The sequence below is a fragment of the Dreissena polymorpha genome, chromosome 12 (assembly GCF_020536995.1).
Source record: "Dreissena polymorpha isolate Duluth1 chromosome 12, UMN_Dpol_1.0, whole genome shotgun sequence".
In the NCBI taxonomy this organism is placed as follows: domain Eukaryota; kingdom Metazoa; phylum Mollusca; class Bivalvia; order Myida; family Dreissenidae; genus Dreissena; species Dreissena polymorpha.
The window spans coordinates 6,757,816-6,781,875 of NC_068366.1; the positions used below are offsets into that span (position 1 = coordinate 6,757,816).

Sequence of the window (24,060 nt, forward strand, 5' to 3'; positions counted from 1 at the left end):
TTGTTTGTGAGTTACCAATGTTTCGTTCTCTTCTTCAGATCAAAGTCACCCAAATAAAGAGACTTATCCACGAAACTTTCAAGTAAAAAAAACTGTTGGTATATTTGGACGTCGAAAAAATCTGCATACATAATGGTATCACGATCACAAACAAAGAAATAGTATATTAATTATTATGTTAACATGAAACACGCTAAGCTGCCTATAAACATATAGCGAAATTACTGCTGTGAATCTACATATCAATTACATATCCATTGTGGTCTCACACACACATTGCATGTAATATTCAATAGTGTAGCAAATTATGTATTAAACTATCTCGCATTTTATGTTAGTTCGTAGCAGGCTTTTACAGCGCAACATTTGTAAAACGTACAGATATGTCTCAAATGGAAACATAGATTGTCATTTAAACAATCTTTTACGATTGTAGAAGTTACTAAGTTTTTCTCTTTATTCATGCACTGTTTTGGGTAACATAAAAAAGCAACGACGTATTGCAAAGTGATATTAAACAATAGCTGCAAAAAACATTGTTCAACATGAATACACCGCGAGCCTAGTCGAGCGTACAAACTAGTATTTAACAGAATATGATATGAAATAACACTGGTTTGGTTGTCAACTTGTTATTTGACATGCTCTTGAATAAATTCAAATTTTATATCTACCACCAAAAATGTTTCTACATTATAAAAGTTGAGTACTCGTACGGACATCAGTTTGAGATATCACCTACGTATCGAAGATGTGGCTTCATTTTTACGTTCGGAAAATCTGTAGCCACTCAAAAAACGAAGAGGTTATCTTTTACAAGTGAAAGTATATTTCGTAATGGTTGCAAAGTGACACTTTAAAAACACTTTTAAACAAAAACTAAAATACAATAAAATATCTGTAACCACACTTGTCACATCAGCAATAACTCGTTCTAAATGTTTCGTCTTATTATTTTGTTTCACTGTGTCAACTGGTCGTTCCTATAATCTAGTCGACATGATTGAACTTTCATTTGAAGAAACCCGTTGCTTTTTCTGAAAATGATAAATATAATTTTTTGATAACATTCGGGAAAAACTGCTCGTGTCTGTTTGATTATATTATGACAAGGAGTTTTTTTTCTTAAGTTAAGTGTAGTCCTCTAAGAATGGAAAACCTTACATGAATGGCAGTCTAGAAACGACTAGACTTCAGTAAGGTAAAACACCTAACAATCAGTAACATGTGGTACCACAAGTTATTTATGGTTGCTAACTGTTTGTAATAATTTCTATGCGGATATGATTACCATAATAACACTTTGTTTGCCCTTCCAAACCCATTCATCGAGTTTTTGTTTCATTTTATGAGAGGATGATTTTTTTCGGATAAGATAAATACATGTTTACAAAACTCCATGGTTACAAATCGACCATATCGCGGTTCCTGGTGTGTGTTTACCACACCGTAAAGCAATAGCACAAAACATTATTATCAAGATAGCAGATCACGCTAGTTGTCCGTCCGTGAGAGAAAGCAGTAAAGACCTGCGTAAATTTTGCGTTCACATATTCGTATTCATTTCAACAGCATGCGACTTACTATTATAATAGAATTCTAAAATGAAAATTAACATAATAATAGGCAAATATTCTTGATAGATTGGTCCATAACACGCCATTTAATTCCGGAACGAGCCTTCCTTACCACATACTCTCTTGTAGTGCCTTCCTTGAACTGGGAACCAGAGGGTCGCATCTTTTTTCTCAATGCCTGCATTACCTACAATGTAAACATTTGATTGCTTGAACATTTTGAGAAAAGAAGTGTTCTTGTATAAAGTCGCATTAGGTAAACTCTTGATGTGAACACATGTTGTCTCTTCAAAATGGTACAATTGAAAACATAGTACCCGTGCCGGATAACCACCGTGGAGGCTAATAAGCAGTGAAACATTTGGTGACCACGCCCAAGGCCCCTAGTCGACCTAGTGCATACTAGAACGCCAGTGCTAAGACAATTTCACTTGTTTAAATTAGCCTACCAGAGCCAAGGCTGACAAGACATACAATTTTCTTTTATAGGTATAAAATGTCATTATAATACTGAAAAGTCAATACGGCAGTCTAATAATTAGATTAAGAATTTAAGAAACCAATCCATATAGTCTGTACACCTACGTATAAAACTATTTATCCTGAACTTAAATAACGATCTTCGATAGGTAGTTACCGTTCGGTTATTTAAAAGTATTTCGTCATAGTCTCAAGAGGCCCTAAAAGTCGCGGGGCCCATTCGCAGTTGACTACTCTGCCTAATGGGACTGCATAGTACATATAATGTCAATAAGCTAACATTGCTTGTTCTATTTCGAAAAACTATATTACTTATTTTTTTATTTTTAATCAGTATATGTAAATTTTGCTGAACACTTAGGTCGCGTTTGTATAAATGCTCATTGAATTACACATATACACATGCTAGCTAGTAATATTTATACTGTGGTGATGTAAAATTGTCATATAATTTCCCGATACTGTAGGCGAGAATTTACATCCAACTTATGCCTCAGTCACAAATTATCTGGTCGCCGGCCGATGTGTCCGATCTCCAGGCATCGGGTAGACTGGACACGTCGGAGCCGTCCGCCGTCCGATGAGTGACAAAGTTTAAAACCTCAGTCACAAATAGACACTGATCACCGTCCGATCAGCGGCCGACGGTTTTTTTCCGCTCATCGGGCTGGCGCCGGCCGATGATCGCACGCACATCGGGTCATTTTGTAGCATCGGGCGGCGTCCGGATTAATTTTTTATATCACATTTTTTTTCCCGACATCGGGCCCGGGAAGAAATCGAGTTGAGATCGGAAAAAGATCGGACGATCAACGAACGGTTATCGCCCGGCGTGCGCCCGACATCGGATTCATTGTACGTGTATCATAACGAGCATCGTCCGGCGTCCGTCGGGCATCGTGCGGAGGCCCTCCGGCAATCAGACGGTCGCCGGCCGATGTATATGCCTCTGGGAAATACCTTTAATTTTGCCGATACACGTTCAATAAATCCGATGTCAGGCGATCGCCGGGCATTACCCGTGTGTTGATCGTCCGATCTTGTTTCGATCTCAACTCGATTCCTTCCCGGGCCTGACGTCGGGTAAAATTTTAAGTGAAACTGAAAATTAATCCGGACGCCGCCCGATGCTACAAATTGGTCTGGTTTCCGTGCGATCATCGGCCGGTCGCCAGCCCGATGAGCGGATAAATACGTCGGCCGCTGATCGGACGGTGATCGGTGTCTATTTGTGACTAAGGTATTACTTAATCTGTGAATTAAATTTTGTTTGCATTTTTTTTATCTAAACGATTCACCAACATGTTGTATACCTAAATATGTAAACAACGGTAAACTGTATTTGTTTTAATACGCGTATATTACGGGGAAATAACGTCAATATGAAACCTGCAGACGTGTTCACACGTTGCACATTTTACCTGATTGTTTAACAGGCAATGGAAAACGAAAATGGCTGCACCCTGCAATAGATAAAAACACGGTTTTGATTGCAGCTTAATTTAATATTTATTTGATATGTCTAAATATGTTGATGAAAACATGTACTGTTTGTGAAATTAACGTTAACACGCATGACACTTTTCTATTATAGTATTTAATGCAACACCTAAGAGATACCTGCAAACTGTTGCAGACGGCGAACAGGTACTGAACCCAAGCCATAGTGTCATCTACGTAAAGAAGACCCAGTACCCACGATACACCAGTCACCGGAAGAAGAACTAGCAGGCAGCGAACTGTGCACCTGAAGGGGAATAGGCTGTTTAAAAAAATCTTGACTCGGCCTGTCTGTTTTTCTAAGGAGTTTCATTCAAGAATTTACTGAACAATGGTTAGGTATGGCATACGTGTTTTAATATTAATCGACGATATATGGTCAACCATATCCGTGATTGGCATTCCGTGACTGATGAGTAAAAATAAACATCGGTTTAACGTAACTAGTTGAAGAATACAAAAATGCTGTTATAACTCAGCGGCTTGTCAGAACAATGTCACTCTGACGTTATTTATGTATTTGGTTTACACGTATATAAACATCAAAACCCGATAAAGACCCGTAATAGAGTTTCTAATCAAACCATGTGTTTGTGTCATTGTGTTTATATAATTATAAGACGCGTCCGTACTTGGCCTTCTCGATGGTGTCTTTATTCGCAACGTATGTAGCCCGATGAACAGCTCGTATAACTATCACTAAGAGGGCGATGTTTACCTTAACAAAGAGAAAAGCATCGTCAAAACCGACACCGTACTGTATTAGTTGTTAGCCCATTCCACTCTGAAAATGATTTAATTCATGCTGATCGACATGATTATTATGAATGAAAGAGGCGTTTTATTGCATTAAAAAATATTTCAGTCGTAAAAAATAGAGAGAGAGAGAGAGAATGAGAGAGAGAGAGAGAGAGAGAGAGAGAGAGAGAGAGAGAGAGAGAGAGAGAGAAGAGAGAGAGAGAGAGAGAGAGAGAGAGAGAGAGAGAGAGAGAGAGAGAGAGAGAGAGAGAGAGAGAGAGAGAGAGAGAGAGAGAGAGAGAGAGAGAGACAATAAGGTAATTAATCTTGAAACGTTTAGAATTGGAGCGAATGCAATGCCTATTGTTTTGTATTTTTGTCGCTTAGGTGCAAATAATTATACCCATTGTATTGGTTTTGTAAAGTATTTGTTGACCAGGTCTATCATTTTATAGATACCCATTAAAAGAAACGGATTGTACAACAAAATCGTAATGCAAAAGGAATTTCAAGGTATAACAATATTTGCAGTAAATACCCTGATGTAAAAGTAAGGTTACTATGCAACCTACCAATATAACGATCGAGGCAGGGGCCACAAATGCCCAGATCGTTCCATCGTCCACGGTAAGCCAACAACTGGCGAAATAAAGCAATTGTAAACATATGTTTTTAATTGACAAACATCTTTGTTGCACATACATTGCTGATCATTTGATATCATAAATTGAACCACTCTTAACGAAATCACAAATATTTAAACTCTTTCCTTTTTATTATGTTCATCTTAACGTTACAACACATCCGCAGGTACAGGTCTTCAATTTTTGATCTTTCATACTTGAATTAGTATCGTATATGTACGATTTAATGCGGTAATTACGAACAATACTACGTGCTTGTTTTCTTAAGACATGTAGATCTGCAATAATTGCCTATTTTAGGGCGGAAACGTAAATGGAATGTGACATAATACAAAAACTATGTAAGGAGAGAAAATATAACAATGGCAAATCAATAACATCATTGCACTTATGAAGAACTGCCTCAAACTGCAAGTACAATTTATAAACTGCTTCTAAATAGTTGAATAATATACAAGAACATGGTAGAAGCTTTCTAGATAAATACTAATATTCGTTATACCTTTTCTCACTACCAAATCCTCTTGTTTGTGTTGCTGCTAGGGAAACGCCAACCACAAATCCTGGTATAACTGTAAAAGTTAAATTGCTTACTGATGTTATGAAAGATAAATGTGGATGTTTATAAAAATTTTCCTTAAACAAAAGAGATACTTGTAGTAATTTGAACATAAATATATTATTAAAACCCACGAATACAATAAAAAAACACTTTTTATCATGTTGGAAAAACTTTGCATCATTTAGTTATAGTTTATACATGTTTTATACAAGCTGGTGCTACTACAATAAAATAAATTTTGACTAAACCACTTATAAACTGGAAAACATACCCCATGAAGCAATCGCCATCTTTTTGATAGTCAACTTTCGTTTGAACACAAATATGATCGACATGAATACATCTATCCCCTCCACAAGCATCACACAAAACACAACCAGGTAGATGTAGTGCAGAAGCGCAGCAATGACTGTACAAATCGTCTAAAAACAGGTTTTATATGCCATATTTATATTAAATGTGTGTTTATTTACAGAAAATAACTAGTTATTGGGATTAAATGACATCTAAGAAAGGTTTATTTTTTATTTTTTAGGCCTAATGAATATCTTTGAAATGTCTTCACAATCACGTTTATCTTTTCAATTAGCATGACATGTTAGACACGTAATCACGCACGATCACGACATATACCCGTAACACACTTGGTTCACAAAACCCAACTGAGTGTGAATGATTTTGTTATTTCACATGTGTAATTAACGAAAAAAAAAAGCACACACTACTTAATATTTAAATCTAGAAATGTGACATTAGACTTAACCTTGTTCGATGTGCGATCTACACCACCAAGGAACAAGGCATACGCAAGTAGCAACGCCAAGGAAAGGTGCATCAAAATCACAACGCGATCATTCTTGATATGCCTATAAATAAAGTTTCATAACGCAATTGTAATTCAGATGTTAAAAGCTAGAAAACACGCTTTAATTACTCTATTAAAATAGAAATTACATTTAACATTTTTTAGATTTGTAATGGCAATAAATAATAAACGACAATATCATTGCCAAACATGGATGTTGTTGTGTTTGTGCTTTTCGTATGCTTTTGTCTTCGGTATAAGTGTTTGGCGAAGGAGCACTTGTCTTTGGTTGCGGAAATAGCAATGGAGATAGGTATAAATACTTACTGATGTTATCGGAGGTGCACATTACTTATATTTGTTAACTAATCAATTCAAACCTACTTCCAGACATATATATTGGCGATCAGAGTCAACAGCAGGCACACAATAGATATACTACATCCAACAAAGGTAAAGATATCAAGACCTTTGATCGCAACGCTGGGCTGCAAAATACAAAGAATGTTTACAAAGGACTGACATGCGAAACAAATATAACATTATGTGATACAGTTGAACAATTTAAAAACAGGATAAGGTTATTGTAAAAAAAAAGGTGCCTCACAGCAAAAGTTCACAGATAATGTAAGACTAAAACAATTTACCCGAAAGGTATCCAACAGTTATATGATCTCATTGTCCGCTATATTTTGTTCTTGATGATTTATTATATATGTTATGTGTTGCAACTTGTCAACATACCTCAATAAACGGACTCATTAACACCGCAAAGTGTGTCAGATGACTACACTGGCAAATTGCAGTCGTATAATTGGACATCTTTAATTCACATCCGTCTGTGTCCCATGCATTTCTAAGATTAATGAAACAACTCCCAATAATAAGATATGATCACACATCCTGCATTTGATATGCATATTGTTAATTATTCGTAACTATTACCAAATACACATTTGAAACAATCGTTTTTCCACGTTATAAGATAAACTTTCGATATGCAAGCAGTTTAAAGCATACAAAGGAAACGTACGATGATAAACAAAGCAACTGATTTGTTTAGAGTTTTAGTTTTTCAAATGTATTTGATATAATACGCATTCATCTGATGTATGGGCGAAGTGTTTGTTATGATAAGTTTTACACCATTGCACTGCACGGCTTTGACCAAATGCAGGTAATAAATGTAGCCTTAAACAGTCGTTGAAACTTACACAGTTGAATTCCAAAAAGTACATATTGGCGTGCCTATAGCATTCTGGAATAAACAAAAATAAATAATTGAAAGTATTGCAGGTCGTAGCGAATGACAAATGATGGAAATTAGGAGCATATTATGTATAGATTCAAACATGTCCACCAATTTTGTTTTGTTGATAATTTCAGGCAGAGACTAACGTTGGCTAGAAATTATTATTTGTGTTACAGATAATAAGTATTTCAACCTACACCAACAGGTTATCAAAAGCAACATTACAATCGTATTTTTGTCACGTTGTTCCTTTGGTTATCATACCTTTGTAATCCGTGTTGCAATCTCCACTACGAATTCGTCGAGGTTCTGCCAGTTATCGAGTGATATCGACACAATTTCAGAAGTAATTACAAATTTCTCTCCGCTTCTGTAGCACATGTAATAGCATAATGTTTAATTTTCTTCAAACAATTTAAAGAATCGGTAGGGCGCTATTATAGAAATTTAAACTGCTTCATTTTAGCCGCAAATCAAGCTTTGATTAGACAAGTAATACACATGGGCAATTTCTTGCTACTGACCTCGATCCTGAGATTTGTGTGGGCAAAATATAATCTAGGAATCTATAAATAACCACTGTCAAAATTGTCGAACCTTGAATAAAAACCAAAAATACAATCAATTTCATTTATAACACATCGATAGAAATTCGTGTCGTGTGAGGCACATAATAGAAATTGTTAAAGTCGATAAGCTACAAACGTCAGATAAGATTTGTTTGTCGTAATAAATGAATGCATGTTTAACAAAGTAATAAGAAATAAAAAAAGAAATACCTATCGGTATAAAAATATAAAGCAGCAATCACAATTTTACAGAGTTGTACATCACTGCTGCTCAACAAGTAATATATCAAGCCTAATTTCAAAAGCGACAATTTAACTTGAAGTTGCAAACATAAAATGACTATAAACATTAACCTTTAAGTGATTTTTCCGGCAGGCTTATATAAGTCCCCATGTGTTCATGCTCTGGGTACTTCATGTCTCCAATTGTATTATTTGTAATTCTGGACACGTGAAGGACTACAATACATTGGGATTTATCGAAAAGTGTTAAAAATGCAAACCAAACCGTTAATTTGGAAGTGTCATATACATTGTTGAACAGATTCATGTTAATGTACACGCTGATAATAAGATAATTATCTGGCTTTTTTGCTTAATTTAAAAATTAGCTTATTATTCTTTTTGTCAGTTTTACCAATGTCATTAGTGTCTATAGTTGTGGAGCCGTCAGCTTCTAACGTCACAGCCAAATTCAGCGCGTACTTTTCTAATACATGAAATGTCTGCATTAGAAAAGCATCCGGTTTCTGAAAATCATACATAGGCTGTTTAGAATTTTAGAGAATGTATATATATACATCTATAAAAAAATATGTAAGACGTTTGTAGTTGATAATATTTACTTGTATTAAATGACGTATTAGAAAGTTATAATTCTGTTGGTGGGTTTTACATTCAATCATTAAGTACTTGAAGTGTTAAATAATTTTTCATAGATTCTCTTTAAATTGTATATTAACACTGAATTGTGAAAATTTCTCTATTGAGTGTGGGATTATGCGCCTTAGAACCGGTTAAATACCCTAAAGCTTGCTTCGTATTCAAAATGCTAATACGTTGATGTCAGTTGTATTCAGTTATAGTCGAATTTCTTGTGTATTCAGTTATAGTCGAATTTCTTGTGTGCGTGTGTGTTGTTTTGACTTGATAGGCTTTTATAATTAACTACATAGACAAGGGATATTGACCGTTTGGCATTTACATTACAAATGGTTACGAATAAGCCTTCATTTAGGCAGTTGCTTATTTTTTGCACTTTGCTATTTTGTTGTTGTTATTGTTGTTTGAAATACGAATCAAACTAATACATCAAGTGTCTTAATGAAAATTAACACAATGGCGCCAACATACTGCGTATGATTGATGTTTTCAATGTGGAAATACAACTCAGTTTAAACCACGAGGTATTATTTCGTCAATGTAGGTGCGATGATTGGGCAAAAGAAAAACATAAAATAATCAAATACGGAGTACATCATATTAGAACTTTAAATGCCAAGAATTGGAGGTTCTAACTGTTTAAGTGGCGAATTTTCCTAGCCTCAGACTGACCCCAGATTAAGTATTCAAACGTTTTCATTTCACTTTCATGAAACATGTCGAAAGTTGACTTGTGCTTTAAAGGTACTCTAAATACTTTTCTGGTACCTCCGAACTGATCTTATTTTCCTGGGAACCGTTCAAACCTGAGCTGCTGACCAGCAAAGCATTCCTGATAGCGGACACGAACTGAAATGTGTCGTAAGCAATAATAAAATATAGTTATAAGTTCCAGTGCCATATCCAATATACAATAGTTAAGAACTTTAGATGGAAAACAATGATTTTTGTTTCCATCAATTAGTATTTTATGATTCTTTGCAAATAAGCAAAACAACACTAATCATAAAAACGACTAAAATTAGGGTCAGCGCCTTCGAACGGTAAATAAGTATAAGTGCTTTTAATCGGATTAAAACTGTCAACCAGATTGACGAAAAAAAGAAAAGTTCTAAAATACCGTATTTGTTACAATTATTAGTTTCTATTGATATTAAAATATCACGACTGGTATATTACATTACATGACAAAAGTTGTTATGTTTTCATATTCAGTATATTCGGTAATATAATTTTACTACCAGTTAACTATAAATAACGCAAGTAGATTGATCATCATCGTCACGTTGTAAAATGCAAATTGCGCATGCGTAGTGAATTGTTTATACTTTTAATAAATAAATTGATCAATCTACTTGCGTTATTTATAGTGTGTATATCGTTATGTCACCTATTTTCGCGATGTACTTTCGATTTCACATCGTTGAACTGTATTACCGAATATACTGAAATTATGAAAACTTAACAACTTTTTTCAAGTACTGTAATATACCAGTCGTGATAGTTTAATCCATATAAACTAATAATTGTACAAAATACGGTATTTTAGATCTTTTCTTTTCTATGTCAATCTGGTTGACAGCTCTTTTAAAGTAAAAGCAGAAAAATTAATTGAAACATGATTATTAAAGTAACTTACTTGTACTGGCCCTACATTGGATCGTGTAAGATGAGTGTCATTAGCTAAGACATTCAACACGCCTATCAATGCTGCGAGTTCCGAGGGATATAAAAGGTGACCCTTTTGTGTGTCATGTGTTAGTAAATTGAGTGTTTGTAATATTCTGTTAACGGGTAGTGGATGAGTTTCAACCTTGACGGAATGTAAAGAAATCATGTACAAAGTTTAGGTAAAAATAGCAACGACCATATACATACGTTATTATAATCAATTTCTTAATTTTTATTTACAAATGATACTAGAATTATTATTTTAACCATAATGTATGTATGACTATTTTTATTGAAACGTTTTGATCAGTTTAATAAATAAATCTTTTTGTTACACCATTTTGTTTCTGAATATTTTAGTGGCATTCTGAGAAAACTGGGCTAAATGCATGTGCGTAAAGTGTCGTCCCAGATTAGCCTGTGCAGTCCGCACAGGCAAATCAGGGACGACACTTTCCGCTTTTATGAATTTTTAGTTTAAATGAAGTCTCTTCTTAGCAAAAATCCAATTTAGGCGGAAAGTGTCGTCCCTGATTAGCATGTGCGGACTGCACAGGCTAATCTGGGACGACACTTTACGCATATGCATTATGCCCAGTTTTCTCAGAACACGACTCATTTAAATATCCGTTCAGTCTTCTGACTCTAGCAGCTTGCCAGACTCTATATGTTTCCGAAAGATATATATACAAGTTTTAGTTATATTTTCATTTCTGTACCATGGTAATGACATCATTTACTCTCTTTGAGATGCAGTTGTACTCTGTTGGTAGCCATTCTCCGTCTGCCGAACAACGTTTAGTCACATCCCCACTGTAGCCTGAAAGCAAAATGTAAACGCTTCTTGAAAAAACGTTTAAATCAAGAAACACAAACATAAGTTTAATGTATTTTAGAGATGAAAATCCTCATTTAAGGCAACTGAACATATTTTGAAAAACTAGTCCATTCGTGTTTATATGTTCAATTTGTCATTACTGAAAAAAAGTAATGCGAATGGAAATAAGAGTTTTACAACTACACCAATTTACAGCTTTTATCCCAATAGTATACACTTTATTGAAAACTACCATAAGGGCATTCGTTTGCTATCTGAGTCCCGAATGTAGATTCTGACCATGCGTTTCCTTCAACATCTGTGGTTACTTGACACATACGAACATTGATGTTGTCTGTATAAAAAAAATGAAAATTCATTGAAAGCCGAGTTTTGCATTTCTGTCGTTTAAAATAAGCATTAGTGCGCAAAGAGTAAAAAAATATTAGAAACATATGTGGTAACATTTGGAAAAAAATCTACATAAACGTCACGGGTGCGAATGATGCTAATGCCTCGGTCAAACTGTCACGAATCAGAGCTAGGAATGAGCTTCGATTCAATCGGCTACGAATGACTACGGAATTGTTAAAATTCGTAGGCCGCAACGATTTCAGCACAACGAATCTTCCATCAAAATGTTGGAAAACGAACAATGAAATGTATGGACTGCTACTGATCGACGCGATTTAGTACGGAGCGCCACGAATCGGTACGATCAAACTACGAATCCGCTACGGTCTGGTACGATAAAGTACGATGCTACGCGAATCAGTACGATCTAACTACGTATCCGCTACGGTCTAGTACGGGTAAGTACGAACTAGAACAGTCCGCTACGAAGAAGTGGGAATTGCGATGGACTGGTACGGACAGGTAGGAACGAACTACGATTGAACATTGCGCTCACAGCGCTTTGTATTGTCATACACATAATGCCTCCCCAAAAAGGAACATTCCAGCGGCAGCAACAGTGCGTAACAGAAATAATGGAATCAGCCGTGTCTGCGGAAAAGTCTACCTCCTCCATCCAAAACCAAGAGCCGGGTCGTCTCAAAAGCCAGCCTCTTATCCACCACCTACCTTTTCTTCTTTGACCTGATAAAGTATGTAATTATTGATGTACAAATGTAGATTATGCTTAGGAAAGTTTGATTAATTTTGTATTGTATTATGTCGGCTATTAATTTAACAATTAATAAATCATGTAAAAGTAAGAGCAAGATTCAAAAGGCATATGAGGCAGACACTAACCTGCAAAAAAAAAAAAAGTATTACTAGTAAGTTCAAATTCTAATTTTTGCAAAATACGTAACCTTTAGCACAAAGCTATACTAGTTATACGATATTGAATCATTATTACCTCTGTGCATATCGTCAAGCAGCTCGTCTACGGCCTCTGCATTTTGTGCCACATGTGCGGCTATGATATTAATTAGTGAAAACATCATTTTGAATGATAAATAATCATCTTATGACAAACAATCAAATGCTGGGTCAACTTTTAAGAAATAACACGAAACACAACTGGCGTGACCTACTTAACATCGATCTGACAGGATTCAAGACTGAAATCTTTAGGGAGTAAAGGGCATTTTCCCTGCACAGTTCACGGACCTCGATACCATAATTCAATAACACGTATGAAAAACATTCTGACCGTGCTTGCCGTTGCATTATGCATCGAAACTAACTATCCAGCGCCGTTTGAAACCTTTGTTTACATACATTTCAGCTAACCGACATTTTAAACACACGAGTGATTTCATTGGTCCAATGCGAAGGTGTGTCTTTACACCTTAAGATTTCATTCATCGCTATCAAGTAGGTCACGCGAGTTGTGTATCGTTTTATTTCTTTAAATTTGACCCAGCATTGGTAGAAATATAACAAGTTATATACATTTCCAGAAATGAAATTCATTTCTGCGTTGAATAAGACCGGGTTCGTGAATATCGCTGCACAATGGATGAAGTTATGGCTGTTCAAAGCGATGCACCCTATTTTCGGGTGATTTTTGAGTTGGATACCTTGTTATATATATATATTTGATGTTAATTTTTTCAGAAAAGTTGATTTTGTGTTATAATATGATTATTGTTCATTTAAAATGATGTTTTCACTAATAAATATCATAGCCACACGCTAATCGCCTGTGTTTTGTGCCATATTAATATCCAAGTGAAACAACGCAATTTGCTGGCGGTTCATGATTGTGAACTCAACAAATGCAAGTACGGTTGATGTATTTCAGTAGCAATTTATTGTAGTGGACCGTACATGTCCGTACTGTTTCGTGCTGAAATGAAGTACATCGTTCAAGATCATGCAAATTCCTGCCTATCTGTAATACAACGTACTAGAACCGTGGCTTTCCGTGGTATATCCGTGGAATACTCGTAGCGTATACGTAGCGCAACCATACCGCTTCGTAGTTCTTCGTATCAATCCGTAGAAGTCCTTGACAATCATTTTGGCCTACGAAAATGTACGGACGACTACGGTAATCGTTACGAACTAGTACGGATCAGTACGGTTTAGTACGGACTGCTACGGATACACTACAACCGATAGCGTAGTGGGCTCGAACCACTTACCCCTGGAGTCCTGGAGTAAAAGTCTACCGATTTGACCACTCGGCCATCTTTTAAACATGTTCAAAATTTGTCAAGAGTCGCTACGGACATCCAAAAACTACTACGACTGATCACGGATCAAGTACGGAGTGCCACGGTCCAGTAAGGATAGCTACGAACTGTGCCGAAAAGTATTCGTAGCTCGTTCGTAGCTCTAATTCGTGACAGTGTGACAGAGGCATTTTTTGTTTCATATCAATATACCGTTTTATGGAACGTTATATACAGAAGCATAAAAACACTTAACACATACAATGATTTATCATTCATGCATGTTTTGTCATGGAACGGCTCCCTTTTTCATACAGTTTGAAGTAAGTTTGTTTAAAAATAATCAAATAATTTTAGTTGACGTTTGAAACATATTTAGCTTGTATAAATGAGTTTTATACAATACATGTACCAATCTGTGAACCTATTCCTTTACGAAGTGGTTAAACATACGTGAATCTTAAAGCGCATTTTCACATATTTTGGCATGTATTGAAGTTTGTCATTAAATGGTTTATATTTATAAATATTAACGTTAGATCTAAAATGCTCCAGTAAATAACAAGAATAAAATATAAAATAAAATAAAAAAGTAACCCTCAACTGGGCTCGAACCACTTACTCCTGGAGTCCTGTAGTAAAAGTCTACCGATTTGACCACTCGGCCATCTGTGCGCATACAATGACGGATGTTTTTGATACTTTATACAAGATAAGTATTGATGCAGAGCATCAAAAGGCGTCGGGAATTTCAGTGTAACAGGCAATCAATGAAGAAACATGGAACGATTTTTTTTCTACTGTAAATATAAATATATTGCCCGATTATTTGAAACAAAATAGAAAACGATACTGGTATAACCATTATCTATGATTTTGTGTTATAACCCCCAAATAACCATTATCTATCATGTTGTGTTAATATCCCCAAATAACCATTATCTATGATTTTGTGTTGTAACCCCCAAATATTTCATAGTTCATTTTATTTACATTGGTTTCCTTTTTTTACTGGCATTCGTGTGCAGTTTTCATCAATGGAACAGAACTGTGTAGGTTTTAAAACATTTGCTTCATCTTGTAAGCGTAATTTTATAGTTTTCTCAACTTCAAGGGGAGATGATTCTGAACTTATTCTAACGTTGCTCATTTACGATAGGGGTTGAGTACTCATTGATATGAAAACACTGTAAAAGTTTTAATGTGTTAACGAACCCCTCTCCCCACCCTCTCACACATATATTTCATGGGCATAATAAAAACAAAAAATGGTTACAATTAAACAGCATATTTATTTAAACTAAAATGTCTACATCAAAACAAAAAGTTAACATAGAACACAAATAAAATAATTTGATTCTACTGGGGCTCGAACCTTGGGCCTCTCACTTGTGAAGCGAGCGTGTAACCACTACACTACGGAACCGCTTAAAAAATCACCTTCTAACTAAGATATTAATAAGCTATTAATAGTCAGTTTAAATGTAAACCCGGAAGTTTAAACGCTGGATAGTGAGCGGGGTTAAAGGTCAATACCAAAGGGTCCATACCACTGGCAAGATACGGGTCAGGCCTGCGGCCTTCTATATGTGGTTCTTAAAAAAACGGTAGGAGGACTTGATAGTAATGAGACTGGGGTGCTGTGATGGTGCCTCTCATTGATAAGCGGCTGCTTCCTTTATCAAGACTCATTATTACAATTAATAATACGCTTCGCGCTTCGCGCTCTATAGCGCCTTTATTAGTAAATAGGTGGTTGCTAGGATAGTGGAACAAAGAATTTTTTTTTTCTATACAAAACCAGAAAGTTTCACCGGAAAGAATTAGCTTTGCATTATTGGCAATAAATGTTGTAGTAAATGTAATAGGCACAAATGCAGTACTTATTTACAATAATTAACACAAAATATCACCACTATGCAAGATATTTTGACAACAAAAATATATACATTGATCCGTAAAATAACTTCTCCCATAAGCGAAAAAAAACGTATTACATACTTGTCGCCGCACTTTAGTGCGACCCCAATTAGCAGTCCTCGTAGTTTCACAAAATATAACGACAACAACAAAACGTTCCAAATTATTCAATCGTTTCGCGTTGCAACGCTTTATAGTTTTCAGGGTATTTTAGAGCATGGCAAATGTTCAGTATTACTGTTTCCCCACAAATATCAAGACTGAAATGAAAATTTGCGAATCTGATTTTTTTATATTGTCAATTTACCAAAATGTGAAAAGACTCTTTTAAATTGTGTTTTAGATCACACATAATTAGACTTGAATGACATACTCGTATTGTTGCTTAATTATATTAACTAATTTAAACTATATATAAAATGTCAGTAAACGCTTAAAGATTTGTCTTTGGCAATACATGTGTTTTTTAGTTTAGGGTGACATAGCCATACTAATCGACTTAATGATTATTTCAAGTATCAACTAGGCAACTTGGTAATTTACAAATTCAAACATCTTTGCCAAAGCCCTTACACCTATTTAAAGCGGTTAAATAACATATACAGTACACACCTGAGCACGCCACATTTTTTTTTATTTTAATTTATTAAATACTTAAAATGTTCCGGCAATAGTCTTCATCGGTAGTATCAAGATTAACATACCACACAGAAAGTAAAGTGACGGCATACAGTAGCGTATCAACGTTTGGCGGAGAAAATATATAACACATATAATCACACAAATAAAAGATCGATAAGTGTTATATTATTAGTAATAATATAATTATAACAATACAAGTTATAAGCAAACATCAAGTGTATATGTAAATTATTCGTATGTTCTATGTATCCTAAATTCTTTTATTATTTATAGCATTAGGAATCATAGATTTAAATGTATGTATCGATAATGTCTCTATGCATAAACGTTCTAGATTGTTTTCAACAACAACAATGGGTACAAAAGGAAAATCTGATAAAGCAAAATCAGTGTTGGTCGATCCAAAGAGCAACATGTCAAATATGATTTGCTAAACAGTTCCTTATAACCAATCTATGGTTATTTATTCAGCGGGATATATTCTAATAAGTTTGTCCGACGTTTTGTTTATGACAACTTTTACTTGTAACATTATGTTAAGTACAAGCAATATCATAGTAAATCATTCGATAAACCAGTGCCAATTTTGCTTTATAACTAAAAGCGGTTGTAAGCCTAGTCTTACCTGCAACACATATAGGAACGGTGCTGCTCCATTGTCCATTTCGCAAACAACGTAAATGACTGGTGCCAAGCAGCACGTATTCTTGTGGGCAGGATATTGTAACGGTTGAATTGAGCACACCAATAGTTATTGGTGATAATATTTCTAACGGTGCATGGACGACCAATTCAGGACATTCTGAGCGATAAAATAAATGTAAATGCCTAAACTAAGTAAACCATATTGCAATTAATACTTCTATAACTTATGACTCTTTAGAACTCCAGTATTTATTTATAAATTTCATTGAAAAGCAGTTTCTTCAGTTTCTATCCTATTGAGTGTTATGGATTCTGGCCATTTGTTTTCGCGGGTGTCACTTTTCGTAAGGAAAGGACCTCGGACTGGAGAAGCAGATTCAATCCAGCTGGCGGGTAGAGGTTTTTAATTTTGATAATATAAAATTCATCAATAAGAAAATGTTTTTTTAAAAATTGGTTAATTGATTATATTTTTAAGTTTCTACCTAGGGGAACACATCTTGAAAATATGTGCATGCTCCATGTGGAATTGGACAAACATATCGCTGACTGACTTCTGACGCCTGGCTGAGATTCCACGTGGTAACCCGGGTCGCACGTCATTATGGCTACAGACCCGAATGTCGTTGTGTTGTAGTATGCAACAGTTTGGTGATCAATCGAAATATTGGAGACGGTCCATTCCCCACAGTCTATGTGTAAAACATGTTTGATCATTCAGTATGCGTTGCTTCAAACACAAACAAATCTTACGCATCCCAACGTTGATTGATAGTGACATGTACGCTAATTGCTTGCAAAGATTTCTAAATAAATCTTATATTTAATTTTATTAGCAGTCAAACATCCATAAATACTTGATTTGGAGTTATTTTATATACAAATGCTTAATGTATACATATAAATTGAGAAATTCTCGCACTTGTTATTTAAATTATACGAAACATCAAACCAATATGTAAACAATTCAATTGATTAACAATTTAGAATATATTACCAACTGGTAGGCATGTGAAGTTGGCTGGAGACCAGTCACCCGTCATTAAACACGTTATTTCCTGTGAGGCCGAGCTAATTTGATAGCCCGGATCGCATACTACTCTTCCGGATTGGGCGTATTCTGCTGTGAAGTTATTTAGTAGCACTTGTCCGTTGGATATTGCGCTCATCTGGGAACATTCTGCAGCCAATTTTATCAACGGTTTAAGATCAAATTGCAATCATTTACAACAGCTGCAATTACAGGTTAAGGTCAAGTTATTGCAATGTTACTGTTTTTTAACGATTTTTGCGTCTACAATTGGGTGCTGTTGGAACAGTCAAGCATAGTCATAATTTCGCCTATTGTTTTCTAAACTAAATTTGAACAATGTTTTGAGAATATTACTTATGTCTTCTCGAAATGCTTTAATTGAGACCACTGTAAGAAATATGACAGCAGCAGGTTAAAGTATTAATTGGTTACCTTTTGGCTCATAGATCTTGATTTCGCACACACTCAACAGTAGTTCATTATGTGAAGTATTCCAATAGAGTTCGATAGTCACACGTGAAGTCCCGAATGGCGAGTCTTTTTCGTAAATGAATACACTGTTGTTAAAAACTATTAGATTTATACTCAAACCAGCGTGTTCGCTAGGAATTCCGAGTGCTATTGATAAGACCGCATGCCCATCTACTGGTAGAGACGAACCTGAATAACAACCACGCAGACCGATAAGCACTTTGACGCAAACATGGGAATATATTTTTCCAATGAATTAGACGGATAATCCATATAATACTATTTCGGTCATAAGCATTATAAAACGTTCTTTTCTTTTATATGTGTATGTCGAAAAGACTGTAAATTAAAATGAAAGATGCTGAAATGTTCGCCTATTATCATTTAGTTTCTTCTACCATTGATAAATAAAAGTAAATAAAACTGTTATAAAAGTTACATCTTGATTTCGTTTATATTGATACATCATAAAACAAGGTTGATACAACCTTTTGTTTTTCATCTGATGACAAAATGTCATTTTTGAATTTTAATGGTAGTTCAAATATGTTTAAAGGCAATGGATTTCAACAAATAATATTTATATGCGAAGGTCTTCCAAAAGAGAGGCGGGCAGGAAAGACCTTACGGATTTTAACAATCGGAAACGACACGGCTTGTAAACGGAAGCTTGCTGGATGAAAACATCGTTTGATCTGCCATTACGGAAAAGTCGTTAATTGTTTAAGACGACCATGTTAGAACGGGATGAAAGTCTGATGTTACTGGAAAATACCGAAATCGACGATAGGTCTACGTGAATTTCGGAGCCAGCTTATTGTAAAGCTGATGTACCTAAAAAATCAGACTGGGAAAGGGGAGGGGGTTGTAGCCAAAGGAGATAATATTACACATCCATTCTAGTTACCATCCTGCTTACATTGTGACGAAAGTTTAGACAAGTTCGCTAAGCCTAAAGCCGTAGGGAAAGAATGCTTCTTAACTATTCAGAAAGATCCGAAGGAAGATGAACATTCTACACCATGTCCGAAAATAGAACCAGAAAATAACCATCTGAGATACTTAACATCAGTGCACCATCTTAAAGGGAAGTACAAGAAACAGTGAAGAAAACTAGAGACTTATCTTCACCAAGCAAAGCGGAATAACTTACACAGTTTACACGAAGTGCCACAAAGAGGAGGCCGAAAAATAATAACCCAGTTTTCGAGTACTCTCTGGGGTAGTCGCGAAACGGCTGACATTATATATGATTTACAAGAAATATATGGTTACCTCTATCCAAAAATGAGACATCTGTAAAGCGCAATTTGTGGTATGCCGACTGCTCAGATAGGCAAGCAGAACAAAAGAACCTGACTTTTGTATGATTGGTTTGATCAGGAAAACGCATATCATTAGGAATATTCTGAACAGCAACATCACGCTTCGTCTAACTGTCGACAGCAACACTACATCATGACATTGGTAGAAATAGTGTTAATCATGGTAATTAACGTATCATCAAAGCGGTTGCACGATAAACCAGAGACCTAAAGACATGCTCAAATATCAGAGTCATTGCAAATCGAGGCTTGGGTCAGTGTGAAGTTTAATAAAAAACAATAAATACTAAATGCTTATCGTAATGCACGGAAGGTTTACAAACGTCCGTATCATGTGTGGTGTAAATGGTTTGATGACACATTGTGGGATCGCAATAGCACATGCAGATTGCAGAGTATTGCTATTAGGGCGCTATCTATATTTAAGGTACAATGAAACGCATCGAGCAACCTAAAATAACTATCAACTGTAAAATAAAGAAGTGGTAAGGTTTTTCCTTTTTTGCCAATCGCTGGTCTTACACGACAAGCGGAGAGCTAGGTTTTCCAATGTCTTCTCTACTGGAAGAGTTCCATATCGTACGGATATGCTTCTCGTTACTCTACGAGACACCACAGACGAATCGGACATGCTGGCAAAGGTTCCACTGTCAAAAAACAAATCGTCATCCCTAAATCTGTCCAACATGCAGTCATTTTACTAAGTCAAAGAGTTTAAGTATGCAAATAATACGGCAAAAGAGGCCCACGACGAGTTGATGTGTTCTCACAAAGCCAAGACGACATAAGGAGGGTATCTTGTTTAACAAGATATGAAAACGACATTTAAAGAAGAAAGAAAAGTTAGAGAGCTCCAGATAAGAGAAATATGGATTTGGTATAAGTTGAAGGCTAGATAAAAGCATCACGTAGCAAGTGATCTTGAACAATTAAAACTGCCAGCTGCAGTTGCTCTTTCCCTCTATGATTTCCTCCCAACAAAAATGTACCTTCATTACAGGAAAGTGGTCTTCCGTCGAGCACATCTTTGTAACAAACGTTTGTCAATGCCTGATAAAGATGGCGTCAAAACCAAGTAGTGCGAATAATTGCTGAAATGCTAGAATTAGAAAAGCAATGACCTTTGCCACACGAATGGACTTCTTACATACAATTCTTCACTAAAAGAGGCGCGAAACCACGTCTAAGCAACTAACAAGTCTCATCTATCCTTCGAGTGTTTGGTGAATGAAAGATGAAATTAGTTTATAACCCAAACCGTCAGTTTCCATACATAGTTTGAACAAAACTAAGACCATATATTTTAAATACCTCTCAAAGGGTAAATAATATTACCATTATGAACATGTCTTTCCCATGCAAAGAGAGTTCTGTGCATTTAAGCGAAATAAAGATATACCACAATCATAACAGGGATACAGGGACAAAACCAAGGTGGGTAAAAACTGGACCCACCAATTGAACGTTAGTTTTAGGGGCTTCATAGCATACTATGTAAGGCCAATTCTGAACCTTTCGATTTATTAGGACAATAGACGGAGCTTAGTGTTGCTGAAAGAGGCTTTAACGCTTTTTGGAACAATTAGAATGCCAAACTCCAATTATAGATATGAGGCCAACATTACCTTGCTACCATCCCGAACCTGTTCTTAGACTGAAAGGGCGAACAGGCGGTGACGGATGGCGGTAGCAGCCAAGTGTAAGTTTTCAATATTGTCACATAGAAAGGAACTTTATGTTAGAATAATCAGAAACATTTTTAAGCGAACACATGATCATTTTTGTAAACCAGTGGCACCTTTAAAGATTTTTATATCAATGGCATCTTGATATCTAAATCTTTCCTTGTAGTTTAAGAAGAATGAAATACCACTATCCTGGCGGAAAAAATGTTTTGTTTAGTTAGAAGATCCTACAAACAAATATAACAATATAAACAGTACATTTGATTAAAATATTATAAGAACACTTAATTTATAAAATGTAACAACTCTAATGCGTTTGGTCTACACCAGGTAATACATAACACTATCAAAGAGGTAAATCGTACATACAGTCACTTAAACAGTTATATATACAAAACTACTTGTTTACATGAAGTAGGTGTTATTCAAAATTAAGCGCAATTAAATAAACGATTGTTTGCATATCAAGCAATTTAATACCAAATATTTTGCAAGGAATTCAATTTTGTTTAAGTGTATACGATATATAGTCAACTGAATAGTATTTTTAAGTATCCACAAACTTACATAATCTGGAGAAAATAACAGCGTATTTAACTCTAATAATATAGCACTATAATTTAGCATATGTAAAATATAATCTTTGTTTGTAATTCATCAAAATCATTTTTCAATTTTAAATGACGGGATCTAATAATATTTATGACATCATTTTTCAAAAGTCGTCATTTAAATACAAGGGAGACATGTAGACAATAAAAGTGCATATAATATATTGTGTATTAAACGTTACCCTTATTAGAAATGCTGTCCGGGAACTAATTTTGTGTTTCTGTGATTGGGAACAACATATTTTTTTCATATATTTAGTAACGATAAAGTGGTCAGATTACACTTGCGGGTCAGAAGAAAATATTCTGATTTCGCTTCCGTGAACGAATGATTGAACATTCAGACGTCGATTGTTTATTGCGGAAAAATCGTGGCTAACATTTTGTTTGCATTGTAAGAGACGAGTATTTTTAGTTCAAGCGAATGCATCTCTTTGTTTACCTCACTAGACGATTGCGTCATTAAAATGGACCAAATGATTGTGTATATAACTGCTTGACTAAGTATTTTGTTGATATAATGTTCGAATTTATAAATTTATTTGAAGTTTTTGCTGTGGTCAAACATTGAAAGATATTTTGTGTTAAACTATAATTATCCGCTAAACTGATTGATGCCCTCCGATGACGCAGTTTTTAAGTAGGTGTGAGCTTTTTAGGCGAAGTCGTTTCATACCAGCAAATAAGTGATTGCAGCAAAAGCATTTTTTATATTCTGATAAAGCGTCGATTAGAGGAATTCACATTTTAGGGAAGCATACATAACATTTCGAAATCTGATCAGCCTTTCCTTGCAAGATTTTCAGATATTGTAAATTATACTAGTCAAGTAATGACAAAAGGCCCGGCTCTCGCGACCATGTTTTTAAATTATATAACGAAGTATTGGTACTACACAATGATGAAGTGTTTACAATTATTTCAATATTGGTCAAGTTCTGTTTGGCAAGACTAGTTTTTGAACAAGCTGTTAATGTTAGGTTTGAAACCTTATGTTACAGTTTTAACCTTGTATTTTTTCCCGATCACGTAGTTTTATGCCATACGAAACATTGCTGTAAGGCACTTGTTCTCAGTTTGACAATATGACTAAAAACAATGTCATATAATCAAAAACCGAATGTTTGCATGATATAAAAAGACAATACTATCACAATTGACACAGATTTTTAAAACATATGTTCGTTTATTGATAATCGTCAATATAAATCGTTGAACTTATGGAGCGTGTGTAATTGTTTTTAGGTAATTTAGCAAAAAGTATATTACCTATACAGCGTTAAAACAGCATTCGAATTCAAAATTATGCGTGATGTAATAATAGCGTGTAAGCTATTACGTCTTGATGTCCCTCAAGGCAGGCGCATTTTTGTTTTATTTCATCTTTCTCCTAGGTAATGACCTTTTATTTTATAAAACGTATGCATATTCAACATTTTGTCAACAATACCCATAAACAACCCAATGGAGATTATTACCTTACCAAATATGTCAATGCGCCGCACGTAAAATAGTCTGTCAGGTCTGAAATCAATGGCGATAAAATCTCCGTTTCCAAGTGTAACACAACAATCACATGTCTGCGGATCGCCGATGACGCCATC

The 24,060-nt window shown here is 35.2% G+C and overlaps 1 protein-coding gene across 1 annotated transcript; it reads right to left on the reverse strand.

Moving 5' to 3' along the window:
• Positions 1-443: 443 nt before the first annotated feature.
• Positions 444-19,366, reverse strand: LOC127853524 (adhesion G protein-coupled receptor L4-like). The gene is made up of 23 exons (XM_052388080.1): positions 18,329-19,366; positions 17,817-18,023; positions 17,312-17,488; positions 11,751-11,852; positions 11,400-11,500; positions 10,649-10,822; positions 9,778-9,858; positions 8,765-8,876; positions 8,482-8,586; positions 8,083-8,155; positions 7,823-7,928; positions 7,521-7,564; positions 7,051-7,162; positions 6,691-6,794; positions 6,265-6,367; positions 5,773-5,923; positions 5,442-5,511; positions 4,868-4,934; positions 4,190-4,275; positions 3,678-3,804; positions 3,479-3,520; positions 1,690-1,764; positions 444-1,037 (listed from the first exon to the last, which is right to left on the reverse strand). Exons 1-23 carry the CDS (start codon positions 18,498-18,500, stop codon positions 984-986), a joined length of 2,445 nt encoding a protein of 814 aa, XP_052244040.1. The 5' UTR covers positions 18,501-19,366; the 3' UTR covers positions 444-983.
• Between the last annotated feature and the right edge of the window lie 4,694 nt (positions 19,367-24,060).

Excerpts from the sequence above, each read along its gene's own strand:
- LOC127853524 (XM_052388080.1), bottom strand. The coding sequence starts at position 18,500 with ATGAGCGCAATATCCAACGGACAAGTGCTACTAAATAACTTCACAGCA. Across the intron at positions 8,156-8,481 it reads GCCGGAAAAATCACTTAAAG|GTTCGACAATTTTGACAGTG; the intron begins GTTAATGTTTAT and ends TTTTTATTCAAG. Across the intron at positions 4,276-4,867 it reads CTGCCTCGATCGTTATATTG|GTAAACATCGCCCTCTTAGT; the intron begins GTAGGTTGCATA and ends CTCTTTGTTAAG.